At 40.7% G+C, this 20829-nt stretch overlaps 1 protein-coding gene across 5 annotated transcripts in view; it reads left to right on the forward strand.

Moving 5' to 3' along the window:
- Ikbkb (inhibitor of nuclear factor kappa B kinase subunit beta) overlaps positions 1-20829 on the forward strand; it is a 48873-nt gene that overhangs the window by 12044 nt on the left and 16000 nt on the right. For all 5 annotated transcript variants that reach the window (XM_078031274.1, XM_005340307.5, XM_040268389.2 and 2 more), the window contains exons 4-9: positions 197-314; positions 2944-3013; positions 12397-12485; positions 13494-13583; positions 15688-15812; positions 19617-19724. In XM_078031274.1, the coding sequence (XP_077887400.1) occupies positions 197-314; positions 2944-3013; positions 12397-12485; positions 13494-13583; positions 15688-15812; positions 19617-19724 (600 nt within the window). The remainder of the gene's footprint in view (positions 1-196; positions 315-2943; positions 3014-12396; positions 12486-13493; positions 13584-15687; positions 15813-19616; positions 19725-20829) is intronic.

A 20829-nucleotide genomic window follows, 5' to 3' on the forward strand; every position in this document is an offset into this window, starting at 1 on the left:
GCTGGAAGTAGAGCTGGGTGGATGCTAATTGACCTAGTGACTGAGGTAAGTTGCTTGTTCCTGGGTCCTTCCTCTATTTGTTTCTGAGGACCCTTGGTTACTCCAGGTCTTGGTTGGAAGGTTGATACATGGAGAGGGGAAATGGATTTGAGCTGAAGCTCAGGTTCTGCCCTCATTGTTTTCTCCTCCTTCTTAGACTGAATCACCCCAATGTGGTGGCTGCCCGTGATGTCCCTGAGGGGATGCAGAACTTGGCACCCAATGACTTGCCCCTGCTGGCCATGGAATACTGCCAAGGAGGAGATCTCCGAAAGGTGAGACTTTGAGGGTAGTGAGGTACAGAGCTCATCAAGGCAGAGCTGGGACACAGGAAAGGGAGAGAAAGGGGGACCTCTGACCAAAGTCATTACCAGGAAGCTCAAGGAGCCATGATGATTTCATTGAACTTTTTGTCCTTCTCAAATCCCCTCTCCGTGCCCACTTTGGCTGGTGTTATATGTATGTATGTGTGTGAATCAAGAGACTGAATCAGAAGCCCTTATGAGACAGTCAGGGAAGGGCCTTCTGTACATTCTTCACCGTGATTATTAAAGTAACAAGGAAAACTCATCATTAGGTCTGGAGCATGGGGAGAGACTGGATGAGTTCCAACACAAACTTTTCTTCCCTTGCATGTTAGGGCCACTTCAGTCCTTTAGGGTCAGTGTTGCTGCCAATCTTAGGAGGAGGACTCTTCTCCACAGATATGACACCACTGCACAGAGTCACAGAGCATATCAGGAAGGGTACTGGCTTAGTCATTGGGGCACTTGGTTGTGGTTCCAGACCTACTGCTGACTCACCTGCTGGGCTTTGCCTTCTTCCTTCTCTGTCCCAGAACCTACACCCGAAGGTGGATGTTGGCACCTCTTCCTCATCTCAGGGACGGTTCCATGTGTTCTATAGAACAGCACTACACAACCTGCTTTAACATGGTACCTGTTTATGGTTTTCAACAGCCTTATGATGTTTGTGCACAAGTAGGATTTCTGTGGTATAGATGGATATTATAGACCAGAGAGGTCAGGTCATCTCAGGCCTCAGGAGTGCAAGAGCTGAGCTGGGGTCACACTGCTATGAACCCAACCACAAGCTCCTCCTCATCTGTGAAACTGAGAAGTGCCTCTTAGGAAAAATAAAAGCTTGGATCTGTTCTTAGTATAGTTCTTCTCAACTCTTCACTCTAGAAAGTCCATGATTTGTGGGGATCAGAGGAAGGGTTGCACATTCATGTGGCAGTTTCCCAGACTCACATCATGTGCTATTCTCATTCTTCTGGGCATTTCTGCCTTATTTTTTTTTTAAAGGAAAGTTTCCATGAGGGTTGATCTATGTGAGGAACTTTCTCCAGCCATGGGAAGTGGGCATGCCCTGGGAATGGTGAACTGTCTGGCAGGATGTGAATACAGTCACTGGCATGGTCCAGGAGTGGCCAGTGAGAAATAGGGATGTGACAGTACTTTGATTTTTCCACCCTGTTTTTCTAACCTTTTGACAATCATCCAGTTACTAACTGCAGCTGTGTGGAGATAAAACCTTGTTGTTATAATTGAATAGAGAATTCCTAGCGGAGCTGTGGGCAGTAGGTGACTATGGCCAGATTACCAAGGACTCTTGAAGTGGAGCAGGGTATTTTTCACTGGTCTTCTAGGCAACAAAGAGCCAATGAAGGAAGAAGATGATGAAAATTCCAATATGACTCCCCTGGGTTGCAGGATGATCTCTAGGGAGGCAGAGGCCTCAGTTCTTGCTGTTACCTGGAGTGTGGCACTGTGGGGAGGGCACTGTTGCTTAGAGTTCTTGTCATCTGTTATTTCTTTTGTTCTCCAAATAAGAGCCTGTCTTTCCCTCCTCTAAAAAGTTCAAAATCTACATTCATGGACACAAACAAACTTGGACAGCCATGCCAAAGTCAGAATTGATTTAACAAGTTAAGTCAGCCAGGCATAGTGATGCACACCTGTAGTCCCAGCTAATTTAGAGGCTGAGGCAGGAGGATTACTGAGCTCAGGAGTTCCAGACCAGCCTGGGCAATATAGCAAGATTCTGCCTCAAAAAACAAAGCAAACAAACAACAACAACAACAACAAAAAAAACCCAGAAGAGTAAAGACTGTATGCCATATAGGTAAATAGTCCTTGGAATATTCAGGAATATTAATATTAATTAGTGACCATACTCCCTAGTTGGGAGGTTACTTTCTCCATTGTTTTCATTTGAGACCAACTTCCAACACACATGGAGCCCCTTGATAAGTCAAGTGGCCAGTTGGGCAAAGGGTAAGTGCTCAGGCTCAAGCACCAGGTGGCTTGCCTGCGCCTTCTAGCCCTGCCCTCTGATAGCTGCCTGAACTGATGGATATTGGAATCCTTTAGTCTCAGTGTCCTCATCTCTGAAATGGAAACTCTAGTAGTGCTTACCTAAGCAGAAGCTGTGAGGATTCAATGAGATAATGCAGGTAAAGCCTTAATGAGCTCATGTAGTAAGTGCACATTAACTATTCCCTGCTGTCGTCACCGTGTGGCAAGGCAATGTCAGGGAAGTGGTCAGAGGGTGGTTTTCAGTGAATGCCTTCCCAGCCTGGCCAGCTGAGCTGAGCTTAAATTCTGGCCTGCTTCCCTCAGGACTACAGCAACAGGTGAGACCAAAAGTTCCTCATCTTAGAATGACTCAGACACCCCACCCCACCCCCATCAGGGCCAGTGCTGTGTATGCACGAGAGCCTCTGGGGGTGTTGCCTCCTCCAGCTCCTCCTTGGACCATTCTGCCAACTTTGCTGCTCAGCCTCCCTCAAAAGCAGGTCCCCAAAGCCAAGGGCCTGGCTTTGACACTGGTATGCTACTGTGGGGCTGATTGGTAATTTGTGACCACTCACACTGACACTGCTTCTCAACTTCTTGGCAGTACCTGAACCAATTCGAGAACTGCTGTGGCCTGCGAGAAGGAGCCATCCTCACCCTGCTGAGTGACATTGGTAAATCCCTTCCCTGGAAGTCAGGCTGAGGCCTTCAGGTAGAATGTAGTACCTCTGTGAGTCCTTGCAGAGCACAGAGGGGAGACATTTCAGTTCTTTGGTTTTGATAGAGGGTTGGATGGGGTCATGGTGGGGCCCCAGTGGAATGAGGAGGTCAACAGGGACTAGTCAGGCAGGCACTGAACTCAAATAGATTTCCCTTCCTTCCTGACTAAGTCATGAAGTGAATTATGATGCATATAGAGCAACAGATTTCCTTTCCCATTAAAAAACTCCACTCCCTACTTTCCTGGAATGGTAAGGGATGGAATACGTTGTCATTTGAATGAATTTCATCCGTTGGCAATGAATTTTTCCACTCCCACATTGATAGTTTTTTGCCAGCCGCTGGCATTGGAAAAACTACCCTTGTTTAATCGTTTGGTACTGTCAGTGTCCTCAGATGAGGGTGTCTGTGGCATTCTCTGAGAAGTCCAGGCTGGCTTTGGAGACAACAGTCACCTCAGCCTGCAGAGGTCACATGCCGTCTCCCACGCCTTGGCTCTGGCCTAGGAAAACAGGCACCAGAAGTGCCACAGAGACTTTCTCAGGTCCTTTTTTAAAAATTAAAAAAAAAATTCCAACAATATCCAAGGTTGTTAGTACATATTGATAGTTTGAGATCCTAAGGATCAGAATCTATTTTTGAATATGACTTCATTTTAATTCCCCCTTTATCTCAACCTTTTGAAGCTGTAATTTTATTTGTTTTTTTTTTCTTGCAAATTGTCAAAAAAAAGAAAAGTTACAAGAGTAGTGTAGTGAAATTCACACACCCTTTCCTAGATTCACCCATCATCAGCATTTTGCCACATTGGTGAAGCTGTGTTCTTCAACCCTTGAGCTGGCTTCTTGAGCTGGCCTCTAGTCTCTATCAGTCACTTGGCCTTGCTAGTGTGAGTCCACCTCCCTTACTCTGCTTCTTTGGATAGAGGGTGAAGGGACAGTGGGGAATCAATTAATGAAGTCTGAGATCCAATAATCTGAATCCTTCTCCCTCTATATGTGGTGTCTTTTCCCTTTGGGTAGAGTTCACATGGAGGGCAAGCTGACATTATATCAGTCTTATCTGACTTGACTGGGCAGTCACCATTGGCCTCACTGATTTCTCTGTGGACCTTCGTGTGTCTGCAGGAAGGGCCCTCACTATTTACCTAGACCATCTAATCTAGAGGTCAAGGATTTCACTTGATTTATTGACTCCTTGCAGCATGGCTTGCTCATCCAGATTATTTATGTTTAGCAAGTAGTTATTTAGAAGGTCTTTAAATTATTAGCTCAAGTAGCCATATCTGTCTTCTGCCCTTTTACTTTCCTAAGTAGTTATCTACTGATATTAATAACACCTCTACTGGTTGCAGATTTTTTTTCACCTGGGTATATTTTGAATCCTCTTACCATTAACTTGTGTAGTAACTTTTGTATTATGCAATTTGCCCACACAGATGTAAGTTATATGTGAATCAGAATAATGAGGATAGGTGAGCTTTAAAGTGCTTATGTGGTACAGCTCAGCTCTCCTACATGAAATAGGGGATTTAATTCTTTAAGTCACTGATTCTCTCTTGTTTCTATTTATAACCCCAAGTTGGAAATATTTAGGCTCTGAAGAACTTCTACACTAGAATTAAACTACTTTTTGTGGGGAGTGCTGGGGATGGAACCCAAGTTCCATCCTAAGCATGTATTCTACCATTGAGCTATACACTGAGTCCTGAATTAAATTTCTTATAGGCAGAAACCTGAGTAACTGCTTTATCACCAGCTTCTAGAAGAGTATACTTTGTATATATCATCTTCTCTATCAATATTTATCAAATGAATGAAATAAACCTTAAAGGAAATTAACACAAAAAATAACTTAGTTTTGCAAAAACCTGATGCCCACATATTATCCTTAAACCAGCTCTTCCACTTACTAGCAGTATGACCTGGGGTGTGTTACTTAATTTTTCAGAATGTCTGATTTATTAGTTATCAATTAGAAATGTGACTAACTTCATTAGAATTGTTATAAGGATAAAATGAGATGGTATACCCAAAGCTCATAGCACAACATTCTTTTCCTAGCAGAATGTACAGTTAGCTGTTGCTTACTCATTTCCTTCCTACTCTGGATTTGTATTTATGGTTCCCTTTTTGAAAAATGTCAGATCCTAATTTGGGTTGTGACCTGAGTTTGGATCCAGCAAACCTGACAGGTGATTGTGTCATGAGTCTTTTTTTCCTGGAAATGGCTGACCTTCTCCAGATCCATTCCTATCTCAGTCAGCTTTTGGATGCAGTCACATCCCTTGATTTTGTGGTTACACTAATAAACTTGTAATTCATTTTTATTTGCATTTCTGATTTGTATATGGGACCCATTTGATTTATTTCATTTGCAGCGATCTCATGACTGAGTCAAAGTTCAAAAGCTTCACTTGGAGCAGCTAATCTAACATAACTCTTTTGTGTTTTGAAACATTTCCTGAGCATATTTTGTTCTAGTTTGTTCCAAGTGTTGGCCCCACATTTCCTATGTTGGAGTTGCCACTGCTGTTCCTTTCCCTGTTGACTTCAGATAAGTGTCAGAGCCACACCCTTGTCTGCAAGGTCCAGATTTATTGCCTTCTCTTCAGGGTTAAGCTTATTTGCTTCTAATTTCTTCTGTACCCCTGCCCTCCCTAGAGTAGCATCAAGATAATGGACATAGGTAGAATTTTTCCACTGAACTTTACATTGACAAGATAATACTGCAGAATACACATGAGGAAATTAGGCAAGCACATGGGAGCCTGCCACTTCCAGTGCTAGGGCAAGCTTGCTAACCATTGCCCTTACACTGGCAAGAGATGCGGGGGCAGATGTGGAGCAGCCAGGAATTATTTGGCCTTCTACACAACTTGATCCTAAAATAGATCAAGGAAGTCAAATGCAAGTGGACTGTAAATTAACATCTTACTCATTATCCTTTGGAAAACATTGGACTGTGTTTCCTTCTACCAGTGGAGGAAGAAACTGATGAGCAGTCAAAACAGAGGGTCAGACAGCAAGCACTCCCTTGTACCCGGGTTAGGAGGATCCTGCCCATGCTGAGGCCAGCTGGGCAATCTGGACCCCTTTGTGTGATTGTCATGGCCTTTTGGGTTCTTAAGTTAGGATTGGTCTCCTTGATTCTCTAGGTGGCTGACTTGCTGTGGTGACTGAATATATTAGTCAGCTTTCTATTACTGTAATGAATACCTGAGGTAATCAACTTATGAAAAGATTCATTTTGTCTCAGTTTTGCAGGTATTCAGACCATGTTTGTTTGGTCCCATTGTTTTGGGCAAGTGGGGCACATCATGGTGGGGAGCATGAGATTAGAAAAAGCTGCTCACCTCACAACCAGGATGCAAAAGAGAAAGAAGAAGAAAAAAGGGTCTGGAGTCCCACTATCCCCTTCGAAAGCACACCTCCAGTGACTGGAAGACCTGTCACTCATCCTCACTTCTTAACGGTTCCACCACCTCCTGATAGTGCAAAAGGCTGGAGACCAAGCCTTTAACATATGGATCTTTGGGGGACGTTCCAGATCCAAACTATGACACTAACCATCTTGTTCTCCGAGTCTTCAGGAATCCCACCCCACATTATTTGTGCTTCGTTCCCTGCATCACCATCTCCACTTCTGTTGGCAGCTGCTCCTAGATGGCATCCGTATTTCAGTAGTAAAGAGCAGAGAGGGTTCCAGGGAGAACACATGGCTTGAGGAAAGAGAACTCCATTAGGAATCAGAAAACTGGGTGCTCTGTTTAGTGTTTTCCTACCTGTGAATTTTCTTGCTTGTTCTATTGAATGCATCAGTCTGACTCTACTGTTGATTATAACAAAAGATGATTACTTGATCCCAGATCATCTCTATAGAAAGTGTGTTCAAAAGCAAAAATAACCAGATTAATAAATAAATATAATTACAAAAGAGAAGACAGCTGGCTCTCAGTCCTGGGTTTCTCTGCTTTACCAGCTCTTTGTCCTTGGGCAAGGCTGGAGACTTTCTGGGTCTGAGGGTCCTCAATTTTAAATGAGAGGTTTGAGTCTCTAAGTGACCTCTGAGGTCCATTACACCCCAGCTATTTCATTTCACTGCTTAGGTAGCTGATCTGCAGAATGATTTTCCCTGACTGTCCTTGAGTTGCCCTCAGCTGTCCCAGCCTGACAGCTTGCCACAGACTCATCTGCATGATCTTTTGCCAGGAGCTTTGTCTTCCTACTTTCTCCTCATTCCTGCTTCATCCCATTCATCCTTCCCCACATGGACCAGTGGCCCATTGCTTTCTAGTATTCTGTTTGCCAGGCTGTTCTTGGGTCATCTTTATTAACCATTTCTTTTCTAAAATCTGATTTCTATCCTCAGTCCATATCCATATCTACAGGAATTTCTCTTAGAGTTGATTCCAAATTGAAGTCCTAGACTTCTTCCTTAAACCAGAGCCTTTCCCAACTTCCACTTTGTTGTGTCACTAGACCCATCTTTCTGTCAGTTTCCCAACATGAGTGTCAATTTTTAATCTTGCCTCTTCTTAGAATCTTTCCCTACTCTTGCTCCGTTTTCCCTGTTACTATTGCCTCCACTAATTCAGTGTCACAGTAAATCACTGTCGTGACCTCTTGCTGGCTTCCTTATCCACATTTTGCTAATCTATCATGCCTCTGAAAAGACATTTCATTATACTATTAGCTAATGGCTAATCTTCTTAATCTAGTATTTTCCCCACCCTCAAGAGCCAGCCTACCATACACTTGACTCTCAAAATCCACTTTTTATCCTCCTGCTGACTTTTGTGCATGCTGCCCCTTATTAGGCTTCCGTTTGTATACCTCCCCAAGGGCCCTCAGCCTTTCTGTCTTTGTGGGCAGAGGTTTAGACCTGATATCGCACACACAGTGATTCTTTCACAAGATTCCTCTTCCCTTGTTCCTAACAAGAGACTACAAGTACTTGTTGAAGGACTGAGGAAATGATTTTACACTTTCCTCAGCGCTTGGTGTTGCTGCCTTGCTACCTTGCTGATTAGTCATAGAGCCTGTTTTAGCTGGGAAACCCAGCCAGACTAAATCTTTCTCCATGTGTCCACAGTTGGCCTTCCACTCTGTTTTGTTGGCAAAATCCAGGGACACAAACTGGCTGGCACATATTAGGGACAAAATAAATTTTGATTGAGTGCATGGGCATCCTATTGCCATTCTTAGTGGCAACTTGTATTTTGGTGTCTACCTTTACTTTTTTTCTTTTAATCTCTGTGTCAAGATTTTGATCCATTTGTCTTTCCATTTCTTCCCAGTGGAATGTACTTTAAATAGGTGTTCTGAAGTGAGCTTAGTTATCTCTTGAAACTTGTGGTGTGGTAAGTAGGGATTCATAGACACAACCCTTCTAAAGCTCCTTTCTACATTGAAGTCTAGTGAGTCCAGCTATTCCCTAACTTGGGTTGTTGTCCAGAAAAAATACACAGGCTGTGATTTAGAATTGTGTTTTATCAGTAAGAATCACAGGATAGTCACATTCTTCAGTTATATGTCTGTGTCTGCCTCATAAGCTAAGGGAGCACTGGGGTAAGTCTCTGTATGCCATTCCTGATAAGGATAATAGCTGCTGTTATTTGTAGAAGATTTTTCAACTGGGACTCTTCTTTCTGCAGTGTCCTTTCTAGGACATGCCACAGTGTAGTCTAGTCAACAATTGGTGTGTGTGTGTGTGTGTGTGTGTTGCTGGGGAATGGATCCAGAGCCTCACACATGCTAGGCAAGTGCTGTACCACAGAGCTACATCCCCAGCCCCTGAGGTATAACATCAAAGTTCACACAGAGCAAGCACTTCTCTTAACTTGTTTCTGCTATTAGAACATGAAAAATTAACTCTTGGCTTTTGTGCATTGGAGTGATGTAGTTCCCAATTTTTATAAATGTGTACTATCACTATTGCCAGGAGTTTAGAGTTGTTGTTGTTGTTGTTTTTTAATAAACTTCCAGATGCAACACTGTTTTTCTTAAATCTCAATATTGCATTTTTCATCCAATTTAAACTAAGGTTCTCTTGGCTTTAGACAATTTTGATTTATTTCCTGACACTGCTTTTCAGAGGCTGTTTTGTGAAATGTGACTCTGACTAAAGTAAACTCTTTGAAGACCTGTTCTGCAAGAGAAACCATTTAGGAGGTCTTGCTTGTCAGAATTTTTACTGTTTTCAGTTAGACAATGTGTAAAGAAACTACCTATAACTATACCTGTTAGATTCTTTAATTCTAGACTTTGTTAAGTGAACAGAAATATTTGAGAATAAATGACCACCCTGAAATGAGAACTAAAGTTTGTTATGTACAGTTGCTTAAGCATCAAAATAAACAGTTATTAATAGTCATCAGTAGACCCAGTTGCCATCCCTCTTCACTTAATGAGTGAAGTGTAGAGAATAACATGTTGTCTCATCTGAACTCTTTCTCCTCATCGGGGACTTTTTGAAACACTTCACCTGCTCCCACCCCATGTAATTTGCCTTAAAATGTTACACTTCTGGCTTCAGGGCCTTTGTCTTAGTCTGGCATATGTACTTCCTCAAATTACATGAGTCTCAAGTTTCACATAGTCTGCTTTGGAATAAACTAACCCACACTTTTACATACATTATATCCTGATATTCTTCAACAGCTTGTCACATACCAAAATTTTATTGAATCCATCAGTAAAATTTTAAGTTATTGTGTGATCTTGGTGCCTGCTGGCGGATAGTTCAAGTTTAATAGTAGTGCCATCTCTGACTGTAAGGTTTTGTGGGTGTGGTTATTAGAGTTTTATTATACTTCACTTTGCTTCTTTAATAAAAATAGCAAAATAAAAATGAAAGTGTTGGTAAGAAGTTTTGACTTTTAGAAATTAATGCATTTGAGCTGAGTATGTAGCTCATTGATAGAGTGCTTGCTTGGCAGCATGAGGCCCTGAGTTCTGCCCCTGGTACTGCCAAAATAAGAAAACAAAGTTGAGACCAAGATAGAGTGGAATTCTTCAGGCACATGGAAAGCAGCACAACTTTGACTTCATTTGGATGGTAATTGTACCTAATCCAATCAGGTTACTATGTCCCTTATGAAAGAAAAGAAAATCAGGAACAAGTATGAAATGTTAAAACTATGTTCAAAGACTGGATTTAAAAGGGTATATAATTAGCAACTTTGCAGTATGGCTTAATGTCCTGAGCTAAAACCCACCTAATAAAATGTAGTTCCATTGTTGAGCTCTCTCATTTTGCTTTTCAAGTGCATTTTTAGGCAATGTTCAGGTGAAAGTCCTCACAGAGCATGCTGATCACTTGGTTTTTGTGGAGGCTTTCTCCTCTCTGCACAGTACTCCCTCCTGATGCAAATAGACAGGACCAGCCACCTATCCTACAAGGCTGCCTGCTTCTCCACGGCTGCATTCTCAGTCTGACCCAAAGAGAGTTTATGTGTGTTTTTGTGTGTGTGCTTATATGGGCGTGGGAGTGTTTAAGCATGTGTGTGGTGGCATAAAGAGGGCTTGTTTTTAAACTTCTCTTAATGTTGCTGTTGCTTTTACTTTTTACTCTCATAAAAAAAAAAACAGGTCATACCATTCACTTGGCAGTACATCATTGACATCCCTCTGAGTCAGAAACTATAAACTTAAATTACTTTAAAAGAGTTGCCAGTTGTACTGTGGATCTACCATAATCAGCCATTCCCTGATTGTTGACTTTCACTTTATTTCTAGTATTTAGACTTTGTTTATAATATCTTTGTCATAAACTTTCAAAACTTTTAATGTTATTTATGCTTTTATCTTTATACCATGTAGTTTTCCTCACATAAGACTACTTTTTTGCTAATTGCAGTCCATGATGTTTTTGTTTTTGTTGCTAATGTGAAAGAGATTTTTTTTTCTCCTTTTCAACTAGATAAGCTAACAGGGAGGACAGCTATTGATTTGTATACACTTGTTTTGTTTCCAGCCAACTAGATTCTTACTAAATTCTTTCCATTTTTTTAGTCTTTTGAGTTTTCTATGCATACTTATCATATCATCTCAAATAGGGATAATTTTATCTCTTTCCGATACTCATTCCATTTTTCTCTTCCCTAGTTAGTCTCTAGTTAGCTAGGACTTCTGTTAAAGTTGATTAAACCTCTCTTACAGGTAAAAATCACTTCTTCTTGGAGTCCAAGTTACGGATAGATCTCTGTTGCTCTGTGCCATGGCCCTCCTTGTGTAGTATCCCATTTCTTCTTCTCAGCAGAAGCTGTGTGTGTCAAATGACCTCAGGCAGTTTTCAATAGGCTCGATTTCTACATAAATTCTTAGATTAAAGCTGTGTCCTTTGTTTTATCCCCTGCAGAACCTTCCAGAGAACTAGGCACAGTTTATAAATACATGCTGAACTTTCGAAATGTGTTGAAGGCATTCCTTTTCTGTTCCTCTCAGGCTTTCCAGTATCTTCTTAAAGCCAGCTTCAGCCTCATTAGACTCTAGGTCTTAATGACCATAGTATTCTTTGCCCAAATGACCTTTTTGCCCTCCCTGCAGAATTTAGATTTACATTTTCATACCTCAAGACCAGAGAAGTTCCCCTTAGATTATTTTAGTGTCATTATCAACTAGAGAACTTGTGATGCTGAGGTGAGCCTGAGAATTTAGCAGGTAATTCAGTTTGAGAATCACTGCTCTAAACTATAATTGGTGACCTCATGGGTGCAAGGCAGAATTAATATTGTCAAAATGGCCATACTACCAAAAGATTTAATGCAATTCCAATTAAAATCCCAATGACATTCCTCACAGAAATAGAAAAATCAATCACAAAATTCATTTGGAAAAATAAGATACCCAGATTAGCCAAAGCAATTCTTAGCAAGAAGAGTGAAGTAGGAGGCATCACAATCCCAGACCATAAACTATCCTGCAGAACTATAGTAACAAAAATGGCATGGTGTTGACACCAAAATAGACACGTAGACCAATGATACAGATTAGGAGACACAAAGAATTGTTTTTTTCTTAAAGTGCAGGGGAATGAATCCAAGGCTTTGTGCATGCTAGTCAAGTGCTCTACCATTGAGCTCCTCTTCAGCCCCTTGGAATTTTTGCATGAACAAGCTAAATTTTTGCGGTAGTCGTAAGTTTTGCTCATCTAGCCAGGTTATCTTCACCCTACCTGAGGAGCATCTGTCCTAGGCCCCTTCCTGCCACAGTGAGTTTGTGCACTAAAAGTTATAGAGTGCATTTCAGGGGCACATTATATAGGATAGGAGATTCTGAAATGAAAAGCATTTCTTAAACTTAATAAAAATTCATTCCCCTTTCCACTCCCTCAGCTTCTGCGCTTAGATACCTTCATGAAAACAGAATCATCCATCGGGATCTAAAACCAGAAAACATCGTTCTTCAGCAAGGAGAGCAAAGAGTGAGTGACCTTCCTGTACTCAGGAAGTCTCAGGGCTGCCTCAGGGAAGCTGCCTGGTAGAGAAGGAACATGTTTTGTAGGTTTGTTTATATTCACATTTCCTTGAGTCACACTTTGATCCTCTGGCAATACTTTTTTATTTGAAACAAAATTCAGTTCTTACTGGCAGATTGAGGCAAGTTTAAATGGCTCACATTGTTAATTGCCCAAGTTGCAGGATTCTGATAAGGAAAATACTATTTGTTGTCCTACCTCTACTCCCAAACTTTGGGGCTAGTACTTCTTAGAAGTAGACTTATTGTTTTCCATTTGTTTTAAGAGCCTTAAATTTTAATACTAAAATGGAAACCAACTGTAAAATGGTTATCAGTGTGTCTGAGAAAAGAGGCTTGGAAATGGCATTTGCCATCTCAAGCCTTGTCCAGGCTGCAGTCCCCCAGAATTCTTGTGACCCTCTTGAATGGCTGCCCTGCTTGGATATGGTGGTAACCACCATACAGGACTTGATACTGTTGTTGACTGGGCTGATGAAGGGAATACAGCAGCTCAGCTCCAGTTCACTAATCCCTCCTGGTACAACTCTGACAGCATCCTAGACCTGACCCCATGCCTATGACAGGATTCACTTTCATTCCAGGGCATATTCATTCTTGCTGGTTTTTCTAAAATTTGAGAACTAAAGTATTTCCTGAGAAGGAGCTTGCCTGATCTCTGACATTAAGAAGTCCAGGTTTAGCAATCTTGAGAGCTGGTCCATGACCAGTTAATTTTGGCCTTTTTGTGATTGGTGGCAGAATGGGGGAGAATATAGGCCTAGCATTTTTACAGTGAATGATTTCTCTACCATATTCAGTGCATTCTTCTATGTATCTGGCTTTAGGAATCTAGGATTTAATACTCTCTGGGAATTCTGTAATAATCTCTGCTGTAATGACAAATTATCTGAATCTTTGTAGAAGAACAACACATTCTGATAACCCTCAGATTTCTCCTCCATTTTTTTTTCAGTTAATACACAAAATTATTGACCTAGGATATGCCAAGGAACTGGATCAGGGCAGTCTTTGTACTTCCTTTGTGGGGACCCTGCAATACCTGGTAAGAAATGGGATTTACATGTTTACTTATCAGTTTCTCTCATGTTTGTAGGGCTCCTTTCCATCCTTACCTGCCTGAACCTAAGTCCTGCCAGATTCATGGATGTTTCCTAGATATATAGAAATTGTCTCATGAGCTCACAACCATAATCTGCTCAAGTTAGCATATTCTGCTATCAGATGCCCTCCAGAAGGATGTAGTCTTCTTTGATGTCAGAAGGGCTGAGCCAGTGTGCCTTTACACAGAACTGTAACCTCACTGTCCTTCAGTATTTTCCTTACCCATCTTTATTTTATGTGATCTGAGTTCTGAATTACTCCATTTATTCCAGAATATCGATCCAGTGCAGTCTGTGTGACAGGTGCTATGCTTAGAGCTGGTAGAAATGGGAAAGAAAATAAGCATTCCTCTGCTCTCCAGGAGCTTAAAATTTAGCAAGAAAGTAGGTGTTAACTTGATATACAGGTAACTAAGAGTTACATTGCATTGAGCCCTACAGAGGAAAACTGTAGGATATCTTGAGGGTATATAGGACCTAGCCTAGTCTGGGCCCCAGAGGATGAGTAGATAAGGGCTGGAGATTAAAGGCAAAGGTAGAGGAAGGGGAGATTTGGGCCAAAGGAACAGCACATTGGAAGACCTAAGAGCATGACTGAGACCTAGAGAAGGAAGAGGGAGTCTGAAGTTGATGCTGGGGAGGGAGAGGGAGAGGGACGACAGATCGAGGGCCTGCTAGCTGGTTAAGGGTCTTAAACTATATCCTAAACCCTCTGGAATGACATTAAAGAGCTTTACCTTGGAAAAGGAGCAGGCTTTGAAAATATTTACTTTCATTTTGGTGTAGAGAATGGATTGCACTGAACAAGAGAGATAAGCAGTAAGAAGCCTATTTCCACAGGCCCATTCAGAGCTGGTGGTAGCAGTGAGGCAGTAGAGAATAATTAGATAAAAAAGGTTGAAAAGCTAGAGGAGCTTAAATATCTTGCTGTTTTTTAAATAAGAAAGAAGCCATTTGTTCTCTTTTTGCATGTGTTAATATTTCTTTCATGTCCTACCAATTCTACTACTGAACTCTCTCCGTTTCTCACCTGCTCAGTGGAATAGAGGTTTCTTAGTGGTGACTCGTGGGGAGCTGTGATTCGGGCATTTGTATCCATAGAACGTGTACTTATATTTGTCCTGTTGAGTACCTGCAGGAGTCGTCATCAGCTCAGCAGCAGTTAGGGGGATCCTAACAACTGTGACCAGTTGTTCACCTGTGTGAGTTAAAACATCTGTTCATAACCAGAACCAGTGATTGACCCAACCATCCCCAAATCTCTTCTCCTAGCTTGGACTCCCTGACCTTTCTGTATCACATTTCTACCCACATTGTACATAGTTCTGTCTCCCTTGCTCATGAAAGTCCTTTCTGTAATGCCTATGTCTCCTGCTCATTCAATGAACCTTCTGAGGCCAGTTCTGGCCCCACCTGGGCTTTGTTGCCTTCCTGGATCACCCTAACTCTCTCACCTTTGGCAGATGTCAGGCATCTGGCTTCTTCCTGCCTGATTGAAAATATCCCATTCCATTGTGTGGCCACATGTTACTTGGTTCAGGAGATTTCAGTCAGCATTTAATGCATGCATTGTTCATTTGGTATACATAACCTGGTATTGTTTTCCTTTGTTTTATGTATTGTATCTTCGAATCTCTACAGAGCACCCATGACTGGGCCCTGCATTGTCTTAGCTTTTCAATAATCCCTTAAAAATCTGCACAGCTCTCATTTTTAAAGGGGAGAAATTAAAGCACATTGAAATGCATAATTGATTTACTCTGATCTACCAAATATAACCCCTCAAGGCCCTGACTCCTTAGCTCTTCTCTCAGCATTTAATGAGAGTGTGTGATGTATAGGAAAACCTTAGGTACCACCAGCTAGACCACCATCCTCAGATAGTTACCTCCTCACCCTTGAGTGGATGTGTTAGAACCCCTGGGATGGAGCCAGGAGAGATGGGGGTTGTGGGGGGGGCATGATTAGATGAGTTGCTTGTACCTTTTGCTGTGGCTTCTAAGAAGAGAGGGCAGCTCAGGTGTGCTTCATCTTGTGTTGTTACAGGCCCCGGAACTGCTAGAGCAGCAGAAGTACACTGTAACTGTGGACTACTGGAGCTTTGGCACCTTGGCCTTTGAGTGCATCACAGGCTTCCGGCCTTTCCTCCCTAATTGGCAGCCTGTACAGTGGTGAGTGAGAGCCTGGGCAGGGAAGGCTGCCTAGTAGATGGAGTTACCCCTGGCTCTGTTCATCTCTTTCACTTTGTCCCCAATTCACTGGTTGCCCCAGAGCTGAGCCTGAGAGGTCTGTGCTTGATCTTCTGAGAGGAAAGCCCATTAGCAAATAGCATATGGGCATTTCAGACTCCACAAATCTAGAAAAATGGGTGGTTGTTAAGAAACCTCTTTAAATTTAATACTATGTGAGTGCTACTTGTTCTGTGTTCAGCAGTAACAAGTCAGCCTCTTTGTCCACTGTTAAGTGAATGTGTGTACTTAAAATGCTATACATTAGTAAAAAATAAAGGATACCTGCACATTACATGTGAGGAAATATTTACATGAAAATTTAGTGTTGACAAATTTTAGTGCACCTTAATATACATTTTTATTTTTTTTCTTTTAAAGAGATCAAATCTCACTATGTTGCCAGACTGACCCTGAGCTCCTGGGCTCAAGTGCTCCCCTGTGTAAGCCTCCCAAGTAAATGAGACTAAAGGTGTGTACCACCATGCTTGGCCTGAATATAAACTTTTGTTTTAAAAGTATAAGAAAGTCAGGCTGAGGTTGTGGCTCAGCGGTAGAGTGCTCACCTAGCATGTGCAAGGCCCTGAGTTCAATCCTCAACACCACATAAAAATAAAGATGTTGAGTCAAACTACAACTAAAAAATAAATATTTTTTTAAAAAAGTATAAGAAAGTGGCTTTAACTGTGAAATTATTTTTTACTTATCAGTTAAAATAACTTCAAGTGCTGGAGGGAAAAGAAAAAAAAGGTTAATCATTACTAAAATACATGATTTAAAAATTAACATTCCCCCCAGTCAAGTAGCTTTCACTGAAAATTACTTCTTGGGAAGCCACACACTAATTCAAATAATGCTGTTGTTTCTCAAAAAGTTTTTATTTCAAGTTTTTTTTTTGGTTTGTTTGTTTTAAGCAGTAATAAGTTAGCATGGTTCAAACTTCAAAAGTATGAAAGAGTATGTACTCAAAAGTCATCTCATACCAGTCTCCAACCACCTGGTCCCCTCCCCATAGGCACCTGATACCACTTGGTTTTGTTTACTTCTGAGAATGTTTTTAGAACCTCTCAACCAAAGTGACTGATATTTATTTGTTCAATTTTGCATTTGCCCCCTTTTTCTGCACCACTGGTGGCATAATTTGAACACTTTCCTCTGTGTGCTTTTAAAGCATTTTACTCTGTAACAAAGTTTCCTTCAAAGCCAATTTATCTACATCTTAAAAAAATCCTTGTCTTGAGCCCAGTTTGATTACTTCAGATAAATTTTGTTTTATTTTTGTAATTTTGAAAGATACAGATACAATTTTTTAAAATAAACAACTATAATCAGACAGTCTGGGAATAACCGCTATGAACATTTGTGTATCTTCAGTGTGTGCATGTGTTTTATAATTTTAAAAAATAGGTTATTATACATACTCTGATATACCTTGCTTTTCAAACTAATATTGAACCTACTTTATATTTTTCCATGTTGTTTGAATGTCCGTTTGGTGTTCCATTGGGTGTCTGGCTGCATTGTAGTTTATTTAACTTGTGCTCTGTTGTTGGAAGCTTGGGTGGTTTATAATTTTTACTTCTTAAAATAAAACCAAGAATAACATCCTTGTAGGTAAATCCTTGCACATTCATAGTTATTTCTTTAGGATAAATTCGTAGGAATGGAATTAACAGATCAAAGAGTATGCACGTTTTAAAGGCTTTGATGTGTATTACACTGCTTGCCAAAAAGGTTATTTAAATACTTACTTCCGTCAGGAATACACAAAGCTGCCTCTTTCTCCACACCATTGCCGTTGGCTGTTGTCATCTTTCTAAATATCTTTTTGGAAGTAGTAAAGACATTAACTTTTCAAAGGACAAGTGTTTACATCATGAGAATATTTATTGATGAGAATAAAGTGTAACCTCTGAAATGAGTTCTAGAAGAGAGGTTTTTTGTGATGGCAACCCAAGTCAATTCTGTATTTGTATCCCAGACACTGGTAATGTAAAGAGGACGGAGGTGAAGTCCCTTCACTGGAGGAGTATGGCAAAGTGGCAAAACATGCCCTCCTGTGGTGACTTATGGAGAAAACTTTTTTTTTAAGCTGCATAGATTCTGGAATATTAGAGAATTTCATATCTGTAGTCACATTTTAACTGTAACCATCATGAAAAAAGTTTGAAATTATTTGTGTATCTATAGTGGTTTTAATCAATCAAGGGATTATTGCATTTCTTCAATTTAGATGTTGAACTTTTCCATTATTTATAACAAGATGAGTTAGAGTCCATTAGAACTGCAGGAACAATATTTTTTATATTTATTTTTTAGTTTTTTAGGTGGACACAATATCTTTATTTTACATTTATGTGGTGCTGAGAATCGAACCCAGTGCCTCATGCATGTTAGGCGAGCACGCTACCACTTGAGCCACATCTCCAGTCCAGGAACAAACGTTTTTGAAAATATATCTCTAACGGCTTAGCACCTTCTCAGTTAAATCTATTGTCTACAGAATCTTCTTCCTAGAACTACCCTCATCAGTACTGGAAGGCCAGGTGGCCATAGTAATTTCAGAACAGGAGCAATTTTGAAATATATTTTAGGATCTGCCTAAAACATAATTTTCCATTTAGTGTGTTCTTTTGTAATTTTCTATTGATAGACAGTTTTCTGTAGGAGGACCATCCTACTTCAATTAGAAAGAGAGAGGGCCTCTGATTTCTACCTATCATAGTTTCTGCCAGATGTGGAAACTCCCAAGACTCTGCCAGACACCAACTATTCTGGATCTCATGCATGCTCCTGATAGGCCAGTTCACTGAATTGTTCAGGACAATAGCATTTTAATTTGAATTTCTGAGGAGTTTCAGGAAAAGATGTATCTGTATATTTAGGCAAAGTATAAATTACACCAGTAATTTTCAGACCCTAATTCTGCCATTCTAGTTGTGTGACCTCAGATAGATCACTTCATCTACATCTCCTTATCACTAAGTGTTGGACTAAAAATGATATCACCACATGAGCAACTAAGGAAACAATGACAAACTACATAGTTATCTATAAAGTTGAAATATAAGGTATTCTTGTTACCATGAAGGATTGAAGCCAGTTGGTTTTAAATTTCTTTCCTTCAAATACTACTTCAGATATCCCAAGAGGTTCCATAGATTGGGAAATGTAAAAGTTCATTTCTCCATAGAAAAAGATATTTAGCAATACACATTTAAAGGGAAGTATATATGTATGTGCATGTATTGCACATCTCATGTAAATGTGACCTGCATTTGGTAATCTTGATTTGGAAGTCCTAATTTTATCCTGTATCAAACATGAGAACTTACATTGGGTGGAATGGAAAGTAGAGAAAATGAAAAGCAAGAGCCAAGAATGAGAGTTCTGCTGTCTGTAGAACTCAGGGCACAAGATGGTGAATGACCACTAGAGGCTATCCTTTAAAAACTCGCTCAGGTAGTATTGACCATTCTTGTAATGTGGTGCTGCGTATTGAAATAGGGTCTTGCACATGCATGCGGAGTACATGCTCTACCACTGAGCTACACCTCCCCTACCCTACTACTAACCATTCTTAAATGAAGAAACCAGCCTACCAGGATACCAACCATTTTTCCAAAAGATTAAATATCCATCTGGAGTTACAAGTCATCTGTATAGTTGTAAAGTGATGTTACAAATGTTAAATGGCTCTTGAGGCCACTGAGTAACTTGAGGGAAATGATAATGGCATACTTGCAGGCACTCAAAAGTCCGGCAGAAGAGTGAGATGGATATTGTTGTTAGTGAAGACTTAAATGGAGCAGTGAAGTTTTCAAGCTCATTACCCTACCCCAATAATCTTAACAGGTAAGGTACCATGGTAATTTACTACATATCTTCCTTTTTTAAGAAATATAAGTTCAAGATAACATCTGATAACTTTGAAACAGACTACCCTGTGACTAAGAACTTGACATAATCTATCTCAATCTTAAACAGGGTGAAGTCCCATCCCTCACCTCCCTCGAAATCATCTTTTCTCTTTCTTTCTTGTTCATTTCTTGTAATTATATATAAGATAAAGCTCACGAAGAACTCAATATAATTACTTCCATAGTAAGTCTTTTAAGGGGAGCAGATTAGATTGTACCTTATTTCTCTTTGCACTCCTCATCTGTCCTAATGCTGTGTTAAGAGTCAACAAATCCTTATAGTTTGAATGGCATTCCAGTCAGAATACAGCAGTTAATTAAGTTATCAGAATTGTTTCATAATATAAAGGAAAGTTACAAGGCATGGGGAATGATGACCTTGAGCATTTAGAGGTATGGTGTGCAGTAGAGTTATGTGGGGTGATTTTGGATGTGCTGGGAGGATGTATACGCTATGAACAGATGAAAAGGTTGGAGGAAAGAAGTTCAGAGGGGAGACTAGGGTGAGCAAAGGCACTTTGGGGAGGCCATGAGTAGCTGTGTGGGTCTCAGGGGAGGGCTTGAGTGCATCTAGGAAGCAGGTGCTGGGGGTCCAGGAGAAGGAGTTTGAATTTTGTCATGGACACCTACCAGATGCTAAATCCAGCAGTATGGGGGCTAGGTTGCCGGGGGGGCTAGTGATTACTTACAAACCACTCCCTCCCTGGCTGTCCAGTGCTACAGATGGAACCCAGAGCCTCATACATGGTAGGCAAGCACTGTGCCACTAAGCCACACCCAGGCCTAAAATGCATTCTTTTTAAAAGTTTTTTTTTTAGGTATAGATGGACACAATATCATTTATTTATTTATTTATTATTTATTTTAATGTGGGGCTGAAGATCGAGCTCAGTGCCTCACACATGCTAGGCAAGCGCTCTACTACTGAGCCACAACCCCAGCCCCCTAAAGTACATTTTAAAAACTTCACAGATCATTGTTCACAGGTCATTCACAGGTAGCCAGTCGGAAATGTGTACTGGTCCATGAATTGGAAATCC

This window comes from Ictidomys tridecemlineatus, chromosome 14, assembly GCF_052094955.1.
Source record: "Ictidomys tridecemlineatus isolate mIctTri1 chromosome 14, mIctTri1.hap1, whole genome shotgun sequence".
NCBI lineage: Eukaryota > Metazoa > Chordata > Mammalia > Rodentia > Sciuridae > Ictidomys > Ictidomys tridecemlineatus.